Genomic DNA, 19,039 nt, shown 5'->3' with positions numbered 1-19,039 from the left:
CTACTGATGGGGTCCGACTGGATCACACTGGAACAGGCTGCCCAAGGAGGCTGTGGATGCCCCATCCCTGCAGGCGTTCAAGGCCAGGCTGGATGTGGCTCTGGGCAGCCTGGGCTGCTGGTTGGCGACCTGCACACAGCAGGGGGTTGAAACGAGATGGTCATTGTGGTCCTTTTCAACCCAGGCCATTCTAGGATTCCATGATATGATCCACCCCATCTCATACGTGTGATCCAGCCAAAAGACACCAACTGGACAGACAGAAATAAGTATAAAAAATTCATGCTGGTGCCTAAAGAGTAAAACAAAGCAGACAAGGACTTTAGTGGCTTTGATTATAGAGACCACACTTCTTCATAAAAGACCTCAAAGATTGCTTTTTCACAGATTTCCTCCTGTCCTTCTTACCACAGTGGCTGGATTTTTTCTTCTCCTTTATTTTTTTACTTTTAATTCTGAGCACCCAGTAGCTCCCAATTCTGGTTCTTGAAGTTAGTTATTAATCATTTCCTTGCTGGCCATCACACAAAATAAATCCAGCTAACGTGCTTCTCATAAGCTTATCCCTCACTGACATTTCATTCTCGTACAGGCTTGAGGGTTTGAATATTTAAATAGGCAAATATTCTTTTGATTAGTAGAATAAATGATTCTTGTTACTTACGGCCCTTAAAAACAGTAAGCCTCGTGAAAGCGTTCAAATATGTTGGCACAGCTTTTACAGGATTTTGTAGCTTCTCCTGCAAAATGTGCCTCGGCAGCAGAGAGTTCAACTTAACAAGCTCACATGCTTTTAAATGCCTCTCCCACAGTGACATATGGAGTTGTAACATTAAAGCAAAGGTGCAACCAAGTCAACTTGTTTAGAATTTCTGCACATTAAGTTGAATTCTCCCCAAAATTAACTATCACACGGATTACAGTTCGGTCAAGCTCTTATAAAACCAAGCTGGATCGAGCATCATCCTGCAAATAAAGGCATCAATAGATCCCTCGGTGCCTAGGAAGCTTGGACTCATTGGTTCCAAGACTGCAGTGTTAGAGCAGTGACCCTGTAAGACATTTCAACCCATTATACAGGGGGGACACCCAGGCTCTTTCTGTGCAGAAGGGCCTCAAGAGCCCACAAAACACGTGCTTGGTTTGTAATCCTACAGCTGGACTTTGGGTGCCTATCACCAGACCCATACTTTCCAGGATAGCTCAATCAACGACATCTGCTGTCTCTGCTTCTCGTGTAGAGCCCTGGGCTCTTCACCTGCTCCTTATCTGTCCCATAAGGACAAATCACACCGTGACAATGCAGGGCTGGGCACAGTCTGGTGCCATTGTCCCATGTGGCCATGTTGCAGGGAGGTGAATCTGGACACTGTGGAAGCCCACAGCACAAGCGGGGACTCCTGGTCTGTCAAGAGACTTCAGGAGGAGGAGGCTGCTCTCCTCTTAATTAAGGCATCGATGATTTAAGCACCACTTGATGCCATTCAAAGCTCCTGTTATCAACCCCTTAACTGAGGAACTGCAGAAATCAGGCAGCCAACCCAAGGCCACAGGAGGTCAGTGGCACTCAGGAACAAAGCCCACAGGTCGTGCAGTGATGGCAGTGCCAACCTGGTGACCTACCTGCAATCCTGGGCAAAGCCCAACAAACACAAAGAACATCTACAAGCTTTTTCATTTTTCGGTCAGTCTGTTACATAAATGGTCCCCTCTGAACTGGGCTGAATACTGCCAAAATATGCACGGATCGAAGGAAGAGGCTGTGAAATTGGCATTGTACAGCCTCCTCCAACCAGGAGATGAACAGATCCAAGCTCCAACTCGGGACATATGGGCACTGGGCCAGTCAACATCACGAGCAGAGGAACAGGAAAGGGGCAACCAAATCCTCCACGTTACGAGCTCGTAAGTGCTCAGAGATCACCGTGTGAAAGGCAGGATTGTAAAGCAGTAAATTAGCAGTGTATGCTTTGACACTCTCTATTAGAGGTGTCACCTACCTGCGTAGCTGATCATGTAGACACGATGCTGGATGCAGCTAATTAACAGACATTCAGCGTAAGATGAAGTTGAGCTCCTGTTGAGGTCAGTGCAGAAACAGTGGCACTGCCAAAGGACAACTCATGCCACCCTGCTCTCCTAGAAGTACGTGGTACTTGCTCACAGGCTGATGCAGCTATTTTCGGGAGCAGTGCCTCTCCTCTCCTTTGATCCCAGACAGACCTCGGCTGAACTTGCACCAGATGGACACATTCCAGGAAGCAAACCCTCACCGAGCCGCTCAGGGCCGTGACCCCATGGTGACAATCGCACCCACGAGCACCCCACCACCAGCTGCTCAGCCCTGCTTAGGCATGTTGGGATACAGCCAAACATAGCATGAAATCCTTGCTGTACTGCCTTACCTTAGGAGCTTCTTACCAGAACAGATCTCATGGAACTCATGCTCTTGCTGTCCCCTGTATATACATAGGGCAGTGAATAAGCAAAGTGGCTAACACAGTGCTGTCTGGAACAATGCCATTGCTCCATCTAACAGGCAACATAAAATGATGAATTTAAAAAGCAGCAGCTGATTTTTAGAGACAACTTCCTTTTTCTTCATGGCTGATTCAATCTTTTGAACGGTTTTCTGAACTGGCACCATTTTCACTACCCTGGTCTGGTATGAAATGGGGAGGTTGGTGGCCCTGCCTGTGGCAGGGGGGTTGGAGATTCGTGATCCTTGAGGTCCCTTCCAACCCAGGCCATTCTGTGATTCTACGTGACTTTCACCTGCTTCACACAGACCAAACACACAACCGAATCTCCTCCCACCTGCACAAACCTAACACATTAATTAATACAACCCAGCATTCACGTTTCTCCCTCCCACACCAGCTCACAGACATCCTCCTGGTCTCGCCACAGAGAACTGCTATGCGCTTCGTGTTGGTGCATCTGAAAACTTGGGAGGTAAATTCTGGTGTATGGATGCAGCACTGATTGGATTGAATGATTTACTCACGATCGGGCTGCGAAGCACCGTGACTGAAACACAATACGTTATAAATCACTCCACAATCTGCTGCTGCCTCCGCACACGCTGTTGTGCCCAGGCAGATTCAGGCTTGCTCAAGTTTCCTTAATCCAGACAAATTTACTGCTTCTCAGCTTTTACTTACATATCCACAAAGGGTTCTGGCTTTAAATCTCAGTAGAAAAGCAAAAACTTGCACGTCCTTCTGTACCGATGGGCAAGTAAGCCCAGGAACTGCAGGGACTGATTGCCAACCAGCTTTGTTCATGTTCTCCTCCCAAAAATAAAGCTTCTCCAGGAAATGAATTGATCTTCATTTGCTTTTTGTAAAGATTATAAACAAGCTTAGAAGAAAGCACGAGTTCAGCCCTCCATTCATACTGCCACTTCCTAATCACACCCCATTCACTGATTGCTTATTTCAGTTGGTATTTTGCTGATTCAGTCACACATCTTCTGGCAAAAGGGATTATCAATATTAAATAAATTCTATCTGCCCTGTGAAGTAGATGGAAAAGTGAATTATTTCCTATTACCCGAGAATCTTAAGAGGTCTAGCACTATCTGATAAAGTTTTATGTTTATAGATTCAGAACATAAGGCTCTCATAAATTGACTTGCTGATCATTAAACCTCTAAAACTCATCAAGTTTTTCCCATGAAATCTCTTTCTGTTTTGTTGTTTCCCCAACTCTCACCTCATTTCCAGTAACCACTTCTCAGAAACGTTGTGCCTTACGTTTTTACAATTACAGCACCAAAAACATGCACTACGATTTCAGGATTTAGGTACACTCAGGCATTTCTAAGTGCACATCACTTACTCAGCAAGTTGTAACAAGAAATGATCTCCTAAAATGTAAAAACAGAACGTGCAGAGCAGGATTTATTTTTGTGACAGGCTCTTGTAATAAAGTCATTAGGTTCAGACAGGTCTAAGGGACATAAAAGCCAGAGCCATTCTCAGTGTCACATCCACTTACCCGTCTCTCCCCACGCACACAAGCTATTTCACATTCATGAAGGAACAGAACGCTGGGAGACCCTCAGACTAGGATTTATTGAATGGCCCCAAGCTGGGGACAGGAGGGAGGAAGAAAAGTAATGAGTTCTAGAATTATTTCAATGGATTCATGCTTTGTGTTGACTGTCCTTCAAGACACATTGCTGACTGCAGGACAGATCACCCGCTCTGCGTCCTTCTGCCCATCCCTGCCAGCTTTGCTGTGCTGCTTTGGACGCTGGAAAACCAAATAAATGGTTTCAGGATCTATGCAGGCAGACAGCAGTGCTGGACCCACAGCTCTCCCTGGCTTGGCTGTGAGTTTGCAACTTATTCAGCAGGTCCCAAAGCAACAGAACTGCTCTCTGCAAGGCAGACAGATGGGTCAGCAGCACAGACAAGCAGGCTTTGTTTCCTTTGGAAAGTACTTTAGAAGCAGCATATCCAAAGCTTCGTTTGGTTCATGTCTTTTCGTAAGCATAGCGTAGTCAAAGGTATTTGTAACAGGTATTTTTCAGTGCAGGGGTTCAGACAAGCACAAAGCTAGTTGTTAAATTACACTAAAGCTGTCTTCCACCAAAGCACACATTTAACACTTATGTTTGCATTAGTAAGTGTTCTACAGCACACTTCATAGATAAAAGTCTTCCCTGAAGCATCATGTTCCCAACTCAGAACAGGGAACAATTCTGTAGTCAGCAAGGGAAATTTGACAATTAGTGGAACCTACTACGAGAAAAAATGAAGGTACTCTGTATATAAATCCACAGCCACAGCATTTCAAGATCACATAAGGCAGAGTAACAGTGCCAAGAGAATCCCACAACAGCCACTTAACAATCCCCAGAGCCACCCTCCCAGAAGCATTTTCTTACTGACTGGGTTAAACGGAGCTGCTGGGACTTGTAAGCTCTGCAGCTTTTTGTCACTTCTGACTCCACACAGAGCTGTCAGGCAAAGGATACTGCATCAAGCAAGCAGCAGTGAGGAAACTGTCTCTGTAGGGACTTCACTTGCCCAGCTTTCAAGGAGAAGAGTTATTGGAAGTCCAATAATCATCTCTGCATACATATGTACAGAGATGCACTGAAGAATACAGATCCACACCAGTATTTATTCAGTAGCAGAGTGGTTTGTATCGCACTGGCAAAGCAGTGCAGTGGTAAAGCAGGCAGGTGCAGAGCTCTTCCCCTGTGCAAATCAGGCAGAAGGCAGCAGGAGCTGCAGCACGGATGCAGACATCACATCCCAGGCATCCAGTGCATGGGGCTTCAGCTCTGCAGCTGAATTCATCTTTGTACCCCAAACCTCAGATTAGGAGCGGGATGGGTTTGGCACAACCTCCAGCGTTCCTTTGGAGAACACAAGGAACACGTGCAGCCCAGCAGAATAAAATGCCTGAAATTACAAAGAGGTAGGAGAGATCTGGAAAGACAGCGTGCTTGCATAGAAAATACTCATCAAACCACCTCTGAACAGCAAAACGATCCAGCTTTGGTAAGCCCTTCCCTGAGACACGTTTTCCTCACACCACTCCTGGCACCGGCCTTCGCTGCTTGGTTTCTTTGCTTTCTCTCCGCACAGATTTTCCAGTGGCATCTTTCCAAGTATCAGAAATTACTGCTTTGTCCACGCGGAAGCCACAAAAAAGCATGGACAGGATTTTTCACACACTGCTGGTTCAGATCACAAGTATCTACTAGGAGAGAGGAAATATCCTAGCACTTTCTTTTTAGAGATTCATTGCCGTGTTCTCTTCAAGCACGATTTCCTACTTGAAACACTGTCATAATTTTCCTCCTTCTCAGAATCACAGAACTGTTTGAGTTGGAAAGGACCTTTAAAGACCATCAGGTCCCACTCCCTGCAGTGCAGAGGGACACCCACAGCTCCAAGAGTGCTCAGAGCCCCTCCAGCCCAACCTTGGGTGTCTGCAGGGATACTCAGCCTTGGCTCCTTGCTGGCTTTTCCTTCAGTTCTTTGAAGAACAAAATTACTACACCCTGTTTCTCTTCTCCTTCCTATTGTTTGTACATAGGATTACAAAAGTTTAAGAAGAGAAAGCCTTTGCAAAAGCTAAAACTCTGGACACAATGGAGAAAGAGCTCTTTTAACCTCTTCTGTCTGCAGTAAACAGCAAAGACTACAAAGCAAGAGTCGTGAGTCTATTTCCCAGCAAATATTACCATGTAATGCAGATTGTTTTAGCCTTTTAAGCACTGTCCTTCTCCATAGATTCATTTCATTGAGCCTGGTTTAACACCCTGGGGCAGGACGTGACTAAAGAACTGGCATAATATCACAAATGTGCAACTGCCAGCTACAAAAATACTTGAGGAAACCACCAATAAGGAGCTCTCGCTTGCTACAGTAATGTTTGCAGATCTCAGCCACAAGAAAAATATGCTCAGAGGGGAAAAAAACCCAAACACTGTGTTTCAAGGAAAGCTTGAATGAGCTTGCATGGCTTCTAGTTTGAAGAGGAAATGAGATGCTAAGATAAAGTGGACGCTAGATGTGTGGAGTACAGGGCAGTCTCCTCATCATCCTCCTCCTCCACTTCCTCCTCCTAATCATGAAATATCCAAAGGAAGATGAGGTCTCATAGGCAAGAAGCTCAATTACAGCTCTCCTATAGCTCACGCTCCTGGACAGTCCTGATGTAACCAAGTCATGTTCCCCATCATAACTTTCCAAAGATGCATTCCATTTTGAGTATAAACAAATATATATGTATATATACACACCATTTTTCGGTCCTGTAACACCCTGCAACATGAATGGAGGCTGAGATCCACAGGAAACACATGGATCTTCCCCACAGCAAGGGGCAAGGTGCTCTCCAGATATCCCAAGAGGAGCAATGCCTCCTTCTACAGCACACTTTCTCTACCCCAAAACACATTCTTGCACCCAGTATATACAAACTGAGTCACTAAAGGGTAAAAATCAAATCAAAAATTGATTTGGCTCCTATAAGTTTCCAGCAAACAACCCAAAGTCTCCTCTAAAACCCTCTGTCCTTCCCATTATAGCCCAAATTTCAAGCAGGAACAACACAGCGGGCTCTGATAATAAAGCCAGGTGATGCTAACAAGCCCAAGGTTCCCATGCTCCCTAGAAATACAGGTTTGATTCAGTCACGTGAGACACCTGAGTGTAATGACTCTGACTCAACTCCCAAACATGCCATTAAAATCAAGTTACTGATACGTAACTGTTTGAAATTCAGCAATTGCTTCCAGGTGATGGTCTAGCTCTACCCAAGGCACTGCTCTAAGGCTATGTGGACCAGCTAACAAATGCAAACCTTTTTGCCATGCTGTGATAAAAATCAGCAGCAGATCACGTTCCCCATGCACTCGTGCTTTGCAAGAGCCATGTGTGAGAACTAAACTGCAGGCAGTGGGAAGGGATGGGGTTTCCTACTTAGAAAGCCCTCAAAACCTCAGCAGACTAAGCTCGTGGAAATTACTTTTCGCTCACGGTTTTTCCCCTTCACTTTAACATCGGTGTTGAATTGAAGTTTGCCTGCATGAGAACAGCTGCTCGGAGATTTGCAGCAGCAGGAGTATGTCATCTTCACCCAATGATTCAATAGTCCTCACAATTGTGGGTATTATTTTTCTTAAATCTACTCCTTAATCCCATAATGCCATAAAATACCACTGAATAAAAGCTTAGCAGGATTCCAGAAAGGAACAGACTTTTAAAGAGATAATGAGAACTCCACGTTTATATTGGATAGGATAGAAAAGAGAATAGAGAAGACAACGTAGCAGATGGGCAGATTATTTCATAGTTCTCCTTAATATGATTTCTTCAACCTGAAGCATCTGGTAATTCCACTATAAGAGATTAAATACTGGATAAGATGGACAGCCAGGCTGATTTAATGCAGCAATTTTTACTCTCTCGTTACATGTAGGAGGGGCTCCCATTAAATCATACATCAACCAATTAAAACAGATGTGTGTAAAAGCTAGCATCAAAGTGGGGAATGCTAGCAGCCCATAGGGTCCACATAAATAAAATATTCACTTTCAATAAAGAAAATAACAGACATCTCAATGTCCTCTCTCCCCCTTCATAGGCAGGCAGAAAATCAGAGTCCTAGGATGGTTTGGGTTGGAAGGGACCTCAAAGACCACCCGGGTCCAACCCCAGTGCTGTGGGCAGTGTTGCTAACTACTTCACTGAGCACCAGGTCGGATACAAAATACAATAAACGTATGCTATATCAACAATAAAACTCACAGAGCAGCCGAATCCTTCCCAATTTTTGCAGGAAATCACAGATGAAGGTATTTCCAGACCTTAGGTACTCCCAGAACACAAAGAAATCTCATCTTAGGGTCCAAAAACCTAATCAAGCTAGCTAGAAATGTGTTGCTTATGCCTATCTCATAACCCCGCTGTTCAATAGCTAGACATGAAATGAGATCATAGAATTATAGACTTACTAAGGTTGGAAAGACCTCCAGGATCACACGGTGCAACCAACACCATGTCCACCCTTTCCCTGAACACCTCCAGGGATGGAGACTTGGAGTATTTCAGCCAAAAGAAAAGCTTTCCTGGGCAAAGTGAAACACTTCTAGATTCCCTCTGAACGCACAGCGCCTCTTTCGGAATCAATTCAGCACAAATCCCTGCGCTGCTCAGGTGGTGAGGAGCAGGACAGGTTGTAAAAAGCAGAAAGTTAAAAGGAAAGGATGTGAGAGCCACTACATGAGCAGCTCAGGGCCATCAGCATTCTGGACACTGAGCAGCCTTTAGCTGAAACAAACAGGCCTCACTATTATATTTAAAAGTAATACATGCTTTGTAATGCTTATCAGCTGGAGTGTTTTCAACAATTTTTCCTACTAATGCTGCAATTTCAAAACCATTTAGGCTAATTTCCTTTGCCTTGAATCTATTTTAATCAGAGACCAGGATACTTGACTTAAATGGTTTGCATTAAACCCTTCATAAAATCAGTCATAAAATTGCATGCACAAAATAGCGAATGGATCTTGAAGTCAGAAGCAGGAAAAGCTGAAACTTTTCAAATCCTCCAGCAAAATGAAGCTTATTTCATCACCACATCAAGCGTTCTCTTAAGATACCAAGAAAACTGATCTAATAAAAAATACACACACCCAAAAAACCCACCACCCTGAAGTTCCTGCATAGAAAAAAATTTACTAAGCTGCGCAACCCACAAATTCTCTCCTCCAAAGCATTAGCCCAGCTCCAAAATGATGCATATGTTAATAAATTGCTGTGTCTGCTCTGTCCTCTCCACCGCCCCCCCATGAAATGTCTGATGGTGGGACCGAGGAAAATACAATGCAAACCTAAAAATGTCAGAATTAATCCTTTTCTTCCCTCGAAGATCTGAAAAAAAAACATTAATTCTCAAATTAATTCTCAGAAAGTAATGCTGGCTCTGCTAGAAGTCAGAGTTCTGGATGAGAAATGAAATAGGAAATTCAGACTCAGGTAACTGCTAGAGAAGGTCTCACTTTAAAGGATTTGTCATTGTAGTGAGATTTGCATATCATATAGCCAAAGGTGAATTTCTACCTGCAATTTATTTTGTCCAGACAGACCGTAGCAGCAGATTGGAGGCTGGGCCTCCATGCCTTTGAAAACTCATCCAAATATTTCTGTTGTCAGTGGTCGACAGCCTCGGAAACCATGAGTGGCTGCTTGAAATTCATGCAGCATGCAGAGAAGTGAAGGAACAAAAGCTCTCCATGCTCTCACATCGTTAACAATTTGCCAGTACGCTGGAGACATGTAGCTGCATCTCCTTGCTGCACGATTTTCAATGGTTTGCAGATGCCAAGCAATAGCTCTGTCACCACCCTAATGACACAGGCATTTGGACATGTATCTTTCAGAATCTAAATCTCTCTTAGCTATTTATTTTAGTTTTTTCAATCGGAGCTGTCACTCCAGGCCTAGAAAAATTGTCACTTTCCTATTTTGAGGAGCATGCTGCTAGCCATATCTAAAATTAACTTTCATACAGATAACTTTCACTGCAGCTTTTCTCACACTCTTAACAATGATCTGGTATCTCATTTAAAGTGAGATGGTGCTTACTAGGTAATGTTCATCATCACCATCACCTTAAAAGGTCTATCTAGCGAAATAATATAGAGAAGGTATTGTCAGTGCATCCACCGAGCCCTATTCCACTGTGTCTGGACAGAGGTATCGCTGCTCAGGAGACATCTGCTGCTCTTTCTGCTCAGTTTTTAAAGTCCTTCTGCCACCGAGGTGCAAAACGGTTTAAGAGCTTCAGCTCCCTCCTTCCCACCAATCCTTTAGGGGCAGTTAAAGCTCAAGAGGAGATTTCCACCAGTGTCCCAGGACTATGCTGGGAGAGGCGTGGAGGCTGCACCGACTGCATCTGCTGCTCATCACTGAGCACTGCGCTGAGAACGATAAGCAGGGAAGAGAAAACATGATCCCACCAGAACATGAAAGCAACCATCGGCCCAGGCTCTCAGAGCGACACGAAGCCAGCAGTACTTACTTGGTTGGACGATAATCTGGTATGGAACGGTCCAGTGAAATTTTCTCACTGAGGTAGGAGTTGTAGCCGTATTTCTCATGGGGTCCCTTTGCTTTCTCCTCCTCCTCGGGGGACAGGGTGGCTGGAAGTCCCCCTTTGCCACGTCCACCATAGCCTTCGATGAGACCGAGTGACTTGGACAGACCTCAAGAGAAAGAGAGCCATCGGTCACTGCTAAATTCACCACTGCTACTTCCAAGTCAGAACAGGAACAAAAGCAATCTGACAAGGCGTTTTATTTTGCTTTTCTGAGAACATTCCCAATTCTAGTCCTTTGACCCAACATAGCAGGGAAAATGAGTCAAATTCTGATATTCTTCACAGTTCAAGCATGCTGCTCCTGACAGCTCTACTACCAGCATCCAACTGATAACCTGTCCCAGGAATCCATGCATTTATTTAGCTGTTAGGAAGGTTATTCGGGCCCCCTTCCCCTCTAAGAGAGGTAATTACACATGAGGTTAGATGTCCTCAGGAGAAGGATAGGTGGAACACAGAATAAGAATAAAATTGGGTTGGTTAACTGCCAGCTGAATCAGTTTTCGCTCAGGATGAACAGTGAACAGCATACAAATGTTATGGATTTAAAAACAATTTCCCCTCAAAGCTTTCTTATCTTTTATGGTATAGCATACCCAGACCTTTATCAAGCTGAATTATTTATTTATATCTGCATAGCTGAAGGAAATGGGCAAAGTTCAAAATGAGCTGCACAAAAAGAGCTATACTGATGATTTGGTGGCAATTGCGAAGCCAAGTTTGTACTCATGTTATTATTTATTACAAAGGACACCTGGGATTTTAATATTTTTCATTAGCAGAGACTTGCACTCGTCACTGTCAGAAAACAAAAAATCTGATGGACGATTCTGTTATTTTTTTCTTTTTCTTTTTTTAAATTAAGATACCAGAACACATTTGTTTTTGTTGTAATGGCGGAGTCTTGATTCTGCGAGCTGAACAGACTTCACCACTGATATTTATTAAAGGACAACAACCTTTAGGCTATTCCCAAGGCACCATGATCCAAGAGCATGGTCCATCTCCCAGCCTGCACAAAACACTTTGCCTCCTCACCTACAAGATACAGATTTTAACACTTCCTTAAAAAGCAGCATTGTGAGGCAGTAAGAAAATCACCTCTGAATGAAAACCACAGTTTGAAATACTTGGATGTAAACTGTTGTTATTATTCGTTCTGACAAGGTACCTCCAAACAGCCCAGAGCTTCTGAGAGCTGATGGAGCCTCAGACCTCACTGGGTTTGATCAGATTGCATCTGAAGACTGTAATAACAAATCATCTGCAAGGAGAAGCTGGCTGTGACATGGGGATGGATTAGGTATCCATGCTGCCATCATGAAATGCCTTTGCTGCCAGACAGATCACAGAATCATTAAGGCTCTCTATGATCACCAAATCCGACTGCCAACCCACCCCACCATGCCCACAGCCCACGTCCATCAGTGCCACAGCTCCACAGCTCTGAACACCTCCAGGGGCGGTGACCCCATCGCTGTGGCAGTGCCTGACTGCTCTGTTGGAGAAGTTTTTCCCAGTATCCAACCTGAATGTCCCCAGCACGACACGAGGCCGTCACCTCTCATCCTATCACTGTGACCTGGGAGCAGAGGTCGATCCACACCTTGCTGCAAGCTGCCTTCAGAGAATTGTAGAGAGCCATGAGAGACAGACAGAAGCACAAACTTGGTATTTTTTAAAAACATTCTCACAAAAACAAAATGCTCTGGAAATGCCCATTTGTTTTCTCAAAACTCGGTATTTTTTGCTCAGGAATGGCACACCTGACAATGCATACGTTTCCTCAGTGTCTCCTAGATCATGTCCTGCCTCCTGTCCAAAAAGACAAAACATCCTCCTCTGTTATCAGCTGAGAGCTTTATCGCTAACAGATACATTAGAAGAGAATTCGGTTTATAAAATTCCCCTTTCTTCATCTCCCCCCATGAAATGCTTCTTCCAAAAAACCAGCTGGAAGAAACTGTCCTACTGCACAGCAATTCTGTTTCTTGGTCAGAACGATTTCACACAGCGCTATGACACCCTTCCAACTGCGCTTTTCAGAATCTACAGTTTCCTTTTCAAGCTTGATTTTGCTTTTCTTCACTCATTTCAGTAGACTTCTCACTTCCCTGGTGCTTTTGCTGATGGTGCTCTGAATCTACGTGCCTGTAAGAAGGGCTGCACAGAAGCAGAGGCTTTCAGAGCAGGAGAGGCTGGCAGAGGCTCCATAGATGGAGCTCCCTACTTGAAGGCAACAGGGAGAGACTCCTTCCTCCAAGATTAACTGAAACACCAGAAGATCTGAATCAGCTTCCAGGCGTGCTCATCTCTGCCTTGCACGATGCAACTGTGCTCCTGATTATCTAGGTGAAATACCTGAAAACAGACAGGAAGAATGTAGCTTTCACCAACAGCCAAGGGAGCCAGCTGTCCCAGCTTGTCCTGAACCACTCAGCCTGGAGATCTGAGCTGGTGTTACCTGCAGCAGGAGATGCCTGGAGCAAGGATATCTTCACCAATGAATTCATCTGCAGGGGATTTGCAGGCTGGGCACAGCGCAGAAAACTACAGGAGAGCACAAGGATAACCTCCTTACTTGCTCATCTGTGCTTTTACTCCATTCGAAAGATATAAAAGGAGATGGTGCATGCTTCACCTCTCCCAAAATACAGGCAAGAAGCAGGAAGAGCCGTTCCAGACCCATCTGTCACAAGGCAGCAGCTCCCCAGTGACCTCCAGGTCTGGCAAAACGATGCCTCTCTGCCGATTGCAGAGGCACCAGAGAAACACCAGGACATGACTTCACATGTAGCAGCTCTGACTGACAAGCTCATAATGCCATTAACTGCCTTTTTCCAAGACTGCAGTCGTGACAACTAGATGCGTACACACACCAGCATCCATTTATCTCGACTCACTCATTACCTTCCCCAAAGTTCGTTCCTGCAGATAAACTGCTGCTGGTCTCTCTTCCAATGCCACAATAGCAAAATCACCCACAGGGACAGTCACAGTTCCCAGCTGCCATGCAAGTGGGAGATGCAGGCGTTCATGGTTAAACATGGCACCCTCCAGTCGAGGCTGCCAGAAGGGTTCATTGGTGCAGCTGGAGCATCACTTTGCTTTGTGGCACGTGCATGCACAGTTCAGCTGATGTCTGACAGGAAAGATAACTCATGTCCAAACAGAGCTGGCTTCCAGCTAGCTGAAAGGATACCTCAGGAGAGGCAGAAGTAAAAAAGAATGCTTAACGCAACCCTCAGTCAGCCAATGCATTCACTCATTTGCTTGTACTCATTCAGTTTCAGGGCTGCACAAAGGACACAATTCCAGAAGCCTTAAACATCTTTGACAAAACTTCAGACATCGTCCTCAGCACAGCCAGGGATTCCCCACTGACGCCTGCAGGCTCCAGCCAGCAGAACCAAGCAAACTGTCTGGGAACACGAAGCCACAAAGCACAGGTTCCTGCAGGCAGCATGTGCATCTTCTTTCATTTTTTGTTTGCCCATCACAGTCAGCATGGAAACGCCATTTGGTCCTCAAAGAATCAGCAGTCTCCAGTACCGTGTTCAAATGCTGCACTGAACAATTAAGTGCCTGTGGTGGTGCAGAAGCAGAGAGGCAAAATCACCTCTGAAGCCAGCTGCTCCCAACACACAGCTGCCCAGGGCTGGTTTTCAGCAGCTGTCTGCTGTGGCCTGCTAGCAGCAATATGCTTGCAGTGTCTTTGCACTTTGAGAACCTCCAGCCCTCTGCCAAAGCTGCTTGAAATTAGCCTGCAGTGCCACAGCACAGAGACACAAAGAGCAAAGAAGAGCAAATAACTGCACCAGCTTATTTCCTCGAAGAATAGGGCTAAGATATAAGAACAGTCAGAACCTGATCTGTTATCATTCTGGGCAAGCACCAAAGCAGTAGTGCTGAAATGCTGGCAAAACATCTTTCCTGATGCCTGTTTCAGCCTATCTATAGTGATAAACAGCATTAATCCCCCACAGAAGGGCTGATCCTTGAGAGACTCTCTAGTGAATTTACAAGTCCATGAGACAGAAATGGGCTGCATTTGGTTTAAATGCCCAACACAGATCAGAGCTCTGAGCAGTTCCGAGCTTCATTCACCCAACAACTAGCTTAAAAATGAAAAGATGTTTTTCCTCAAAGCCTCCTGAAACATCCAAGCTTTGAAACAAGAGGCGTGTATTGCTCTCATGCTGCAGGAATAGCAGGAAGGAAAGACACCACTTTCGCCTGCTAATATTGGAGCCCCTCCTGCTGGAACCACCACACTGCATTCCCTGAGGACTGACAAAGAGCTGCTGGTTTGTTGTTTTTTTTTCAAAACAATATAAAAATTTCATCTCCAGAGCCAAAGCATTCCTAGACAGTTACAGTAAATATATTATTCCCTTCTTAAACCAGCAGTATATTTCACTGGGAGACAGGAGCTTTCTGGGATAGAGAAAACCTTTGGTAAAATGCAATACAGTGTGATACACGGCCTTCATTTATAAAGTGCCCAGCCAAACAGGCTCCCCAGGCAGCAGGCCTGTTGGAAAAGCATTTCGCTATGTGTCAGCCTAGATGAAAGAAAACGTTAACCCTCCCCATACAAACTTACAGCAAGGGAAATGTCCTTTGTTAAGGCTGGGGAACAGAGAAGGGTAGTGGAAACTGACAAGCAGAGGTCCTGAGCCTGAAAACTGAAGGCGGAGAAGGGGAAGAATGAGAAGAAATAACATAGGAAAGATTTCTGAAAAGGCAAAGAATGGGCAAGAATTTCAAGTTGCATCCTTCAGCATTTATTATTTATGCCATCCTAATACGTGAGCTATAGAGCACGCAGTCTGGACTTCAAGGCACATATCTGTAACCACACAATAACAAAGCCCTTCCTTCTCAAGGAGTGATAAATACAAGAGACAGCCCTCAAACTGAAAATAAAGGATGCAGAAATAGAACACCAAAGGCCATGTCTGAAGAGCACCGCTCATCCGAGCTGCGCTGCATGGAGTGGCCCGGATGGCTCTTGCAGGGATCATCACAGGTACCATCACAGCCTCACTCCTGCCAGGGGTCTGTGGGCTGAACAGAAATCCCCAACTCAGGAAAAGAACGACAGAGAAGATGGCCTGATATGTGCTGCATGTTAAACTGCTGATACTGCTTCCCTCTGACCTCCCAGCCAAGATGGAAAGAAATGATGCAGTGGATATAGACTTTCAGGGGTAAATTGTACAAGAAACTAGAGTAGATACCAGAGGGTGAACATCATAGGTAACGCTGGAAATTATGGAAAACTGCTGTAGTTTTGAGTGTTGTCTTGCTGAACGCTGCAAATACAGCCTATTAAAAGGAAGGCTCATTAAAGATAAGGGTAATTGGCAGACTAACAGGCACCAATTTTCCTTTACAGCTTTGGTGGAGCCGGGGACCTACAAACACATTTTATCTTTTCTCCCTGCAGCAGTTTTTCCACTATGTTTTTACCCAGGCTTTGCTCAGACTTGTTCATTACATTAAATAATGCCCCTTCCTCTGACTGCAGGTCACATCTGCTTAGCATACAGCTCTCTGTGCTACAAGGGCAATAGAAGCTGCCCAGGCAGTACAAAACCCATCCGGCTCCATCAGCCTCCCTTTGCACTCTCTCCTTCCCCAGAGCATCCTTCAGCTCTCACAAAAGGCACCCAATGCAGCAGCAGAAGCACTGCAAGACACAGGATCACTTTCTTTGGAGGAAAAATAAAAAATAAACCCCACACATTTTACAAACGAACTTAAAATAGTATTCAGTAGGGCCAGTGGAGTCCACCTGAACCCCACGCCATTTCATTCAGTGTAGATGACAGGAATGTTTTACCCAGAGCTGATCGCTCACCAGAAAGCAGCATGTCCTTAGCATCAAAACTGAACAGTCTTTGCACCAATCCCCCTCACAAAGGACCGCTGCTGTCTGCTTCCATTTGGGTGGTACTTCTCCAATTAGCACACCTGAACCATGCAGATGACATGTTGGTTTGCTGCAGAGAGAAACTTCAACACCACAACTAGCAGAGGGCGGCTGCAAGAAGACTTCAAACCTTTGGCTTCACACTAAATGACAGAAGGCAGCTTGAGAAAGCAGCTGATGGATCCTGATGGGCCCATGCTTGGTAAGCAGGGATTCCAGCCAGGCACAGGTGAACTGAAAATACAGTGCAGCTTACCTGCAATCCAACGTTTGATGTCTAAGGAAACTCTGGTGTAGGTGAAAAACTGAATAATTCTTAGTAAAATGTGCTCATCCAGCTGATCAGACAGAGCTTACTGAAGTCACTATGATGAATGGGCATGAGAATCACAAGTTTTCCAGCAGCCCAGGTAGGCAAGCACAAAACAGGCTGCCCAGGATGGCCACAGCTTCTAAGTAAATGCACTTAAGGACAGGCTATATCAACATCTGTATCCAGAAGGATGTAAGCACCAGCTGAACTCACACAGGGAGCAGCAGGGCAACTTCCAAGGTTCCTTCCCACTCTGTACTCTCTGAAAATGATGGATGAAGATCGTGCTCTCAAACTGCAAAGAGTTTAGAGACTGGTTTGAAATGTTTAATATAAATATACATTTACAAGTGTTTATATGTATACACATACACACATGGGTAATTGAAGTTTTCTTATCTATATGGAAATGGAAACGCAGAGCAATTACCTTCAGAGCCAGAGGGAACACTGGCACCTGTAGCAGAGAGAATATGGTCCTCAGGAGAATTTCAAAGCCAGCCTTGCCCTGTTCCAGCCATTGCACTACAAAGTAGTGCCTGAAAATGAATTTCCTGATCATGATTCACCTCGGGCACAAAATAACAGGAATCTTTCAACCAGCTGAGGCCGTTTGGTTCAAAGGATTGATAGAGTTAACTCTAAAACCTGGGACTAGTAGAAGAGCTTAGACACAGATGTATGCTCTCTGAAGACCCAGAGATATTATTAGCACCTATGATTCTGCTGAACATTTTTATGTTACTTGTCAGGAAAGAAAAAAAAAAAAAGCAGGATTTAGCAACAGAACTGGTTTTGAATCAGGAGACCAAGGAGATCAGGCTAAGAAAAGCTCTCTGCGTGTTAGCAGGGAAAATAGGCAGGAGGCTCATGCATAAACATCTAATTTGGATACAAAAGACAAGAGTGAAGGTGATTAATATCCCAAGGAAAAGCCAGGACGTGTGTGAGGAGCTCCTGGCAGTTTAACGAGAGCAATGCTCTTCCCCAGCACTAACATCACCACCCCAGCAGCTGTGCCTTTCAGATGAGATGTTCAAACCAAGGCACCAATCAGACCTGGTCAGTAAAGGTTCATCTCAAACTGATGACAGCTGAACATGGGGATTTCCAATGGATGTGGCTTTCCAGCATATCTCCCACCTTCTCCTTGTGCCCCACTGCACGTGGTGCTCAGCACCGGGGTTTGCATCTCCACATCAACTGGAGGAAAAGGGACTCCTGTGACAGGCAGGCAGCTCATCACGCTCTCTGCAATTAAATACGCCATAATAAGCCACATCATTACATCAGCAGGGACAAGACACGCGTGCTGTGAAAAGGATGCACTTTTGGCAGGCGAGGTATTGATGTATTTGAAGCAGTTGCCATGTAGAGGAATGACATATGTAGCACCAGCATCTTACTTGCAGTTCCAGATAACAGACTCGGATCTGTGGAGGGGGATGGATGAAGTGCGTTTGCAGAGAGGCAAAGAAAAGAATGTGTTGCAGCAATCTCCCTTCACATTATGACACGAATACAGATTTATATCTCTAACACACGGTACCACTGTACTCTGGAAATATATGCTTTTAGTTGAGAAGAGGGAAAAAAAAACAACAACAATCCACCAAGTAGTAGTAGATCAAAAGGGTTTAAGCAAAAGGAAAATCAGGGTCGAAAACATCATTGAGATCATTTAGAGAGACAGCTGACTCCAGGCACACTGCATCCATGTTCAAGATGTTCAAGAGCTCCAGAGAGCTCACTTTATTAAGCCCTGCCTAAGGCTTGCTTTCAGCCATTCAATCTTATAGGATGCAGGCACAACCACTTCCCCACCAACACACAGCAATGAATTTCCATCAAGTGTTTAAAATACTCTAAAGCAATCTTCTCACTGTTATTTTAACTTGGCAGGAGCCATCAGAAAACACCGCTGCACACAGATAGCAATAAGAAAGTAAGGAGGACACTCAGCTAGAGACAAAAGTGGGCTCAAGGCACGCAACTCCTATTACAGATTCTCCATGAGAAGTGAATCTGTGTCCATGGCTTCTCTTCATGCTGATGGCAGCAGTGAGGTTAAAGAGCAACGCTAAAAGCTTCGTCCAGCACAACGTTTGCAATGAGTTAACCTAAAAGAAAGAAATATTTTAAGGAGAGTCTATATT

General features: G+C 44.8%; 1 protein-coding gene across 1 annotated transcript in view; it reads right to left on the bottom strand.

The window, feature by feature from the left end:
* The window catches only part of GALNT17 (polypeptide N-acetylgalactosaminyltransferase 17), a 181,299-nt gene that overhangs the window by 124,070 nt on the left and 38,190 nt on the right, over nt 1–19,039 (bottom strand). Inside the window, exon 2 of the mRNA XM_052688489.1 lies at nt 10,555–10,738. Within this exon, the coding sequence (XP_052544449.1) occupies nt 10,555–10,738 (184 nt within the window). The remainder of the gene's footprint in view (nt 1–10,554; nt 10,739–19,039) is intronic.

The sequence above is a fragment of the Tympanuchus pallidicinctus genome, unplaced genomic scaffold (genome assembly GCF_026119805.1).
Source record: "Tympanuchus pallidicinctus isolate F22 unplaced genomic scaffold, pur_lepc_1.0 scaffold24, whole genome shotgun sequence".
Lineage (NCBI taxonomy): Eukaryota > Metazoa > Chordata > Aves > Galliformes > Phasianidae > Tympanuchus > Tympanuchus pallidicinctus.
This window is presented reverse-complemented; position numbering and strand designations above follow the sequence as displayed.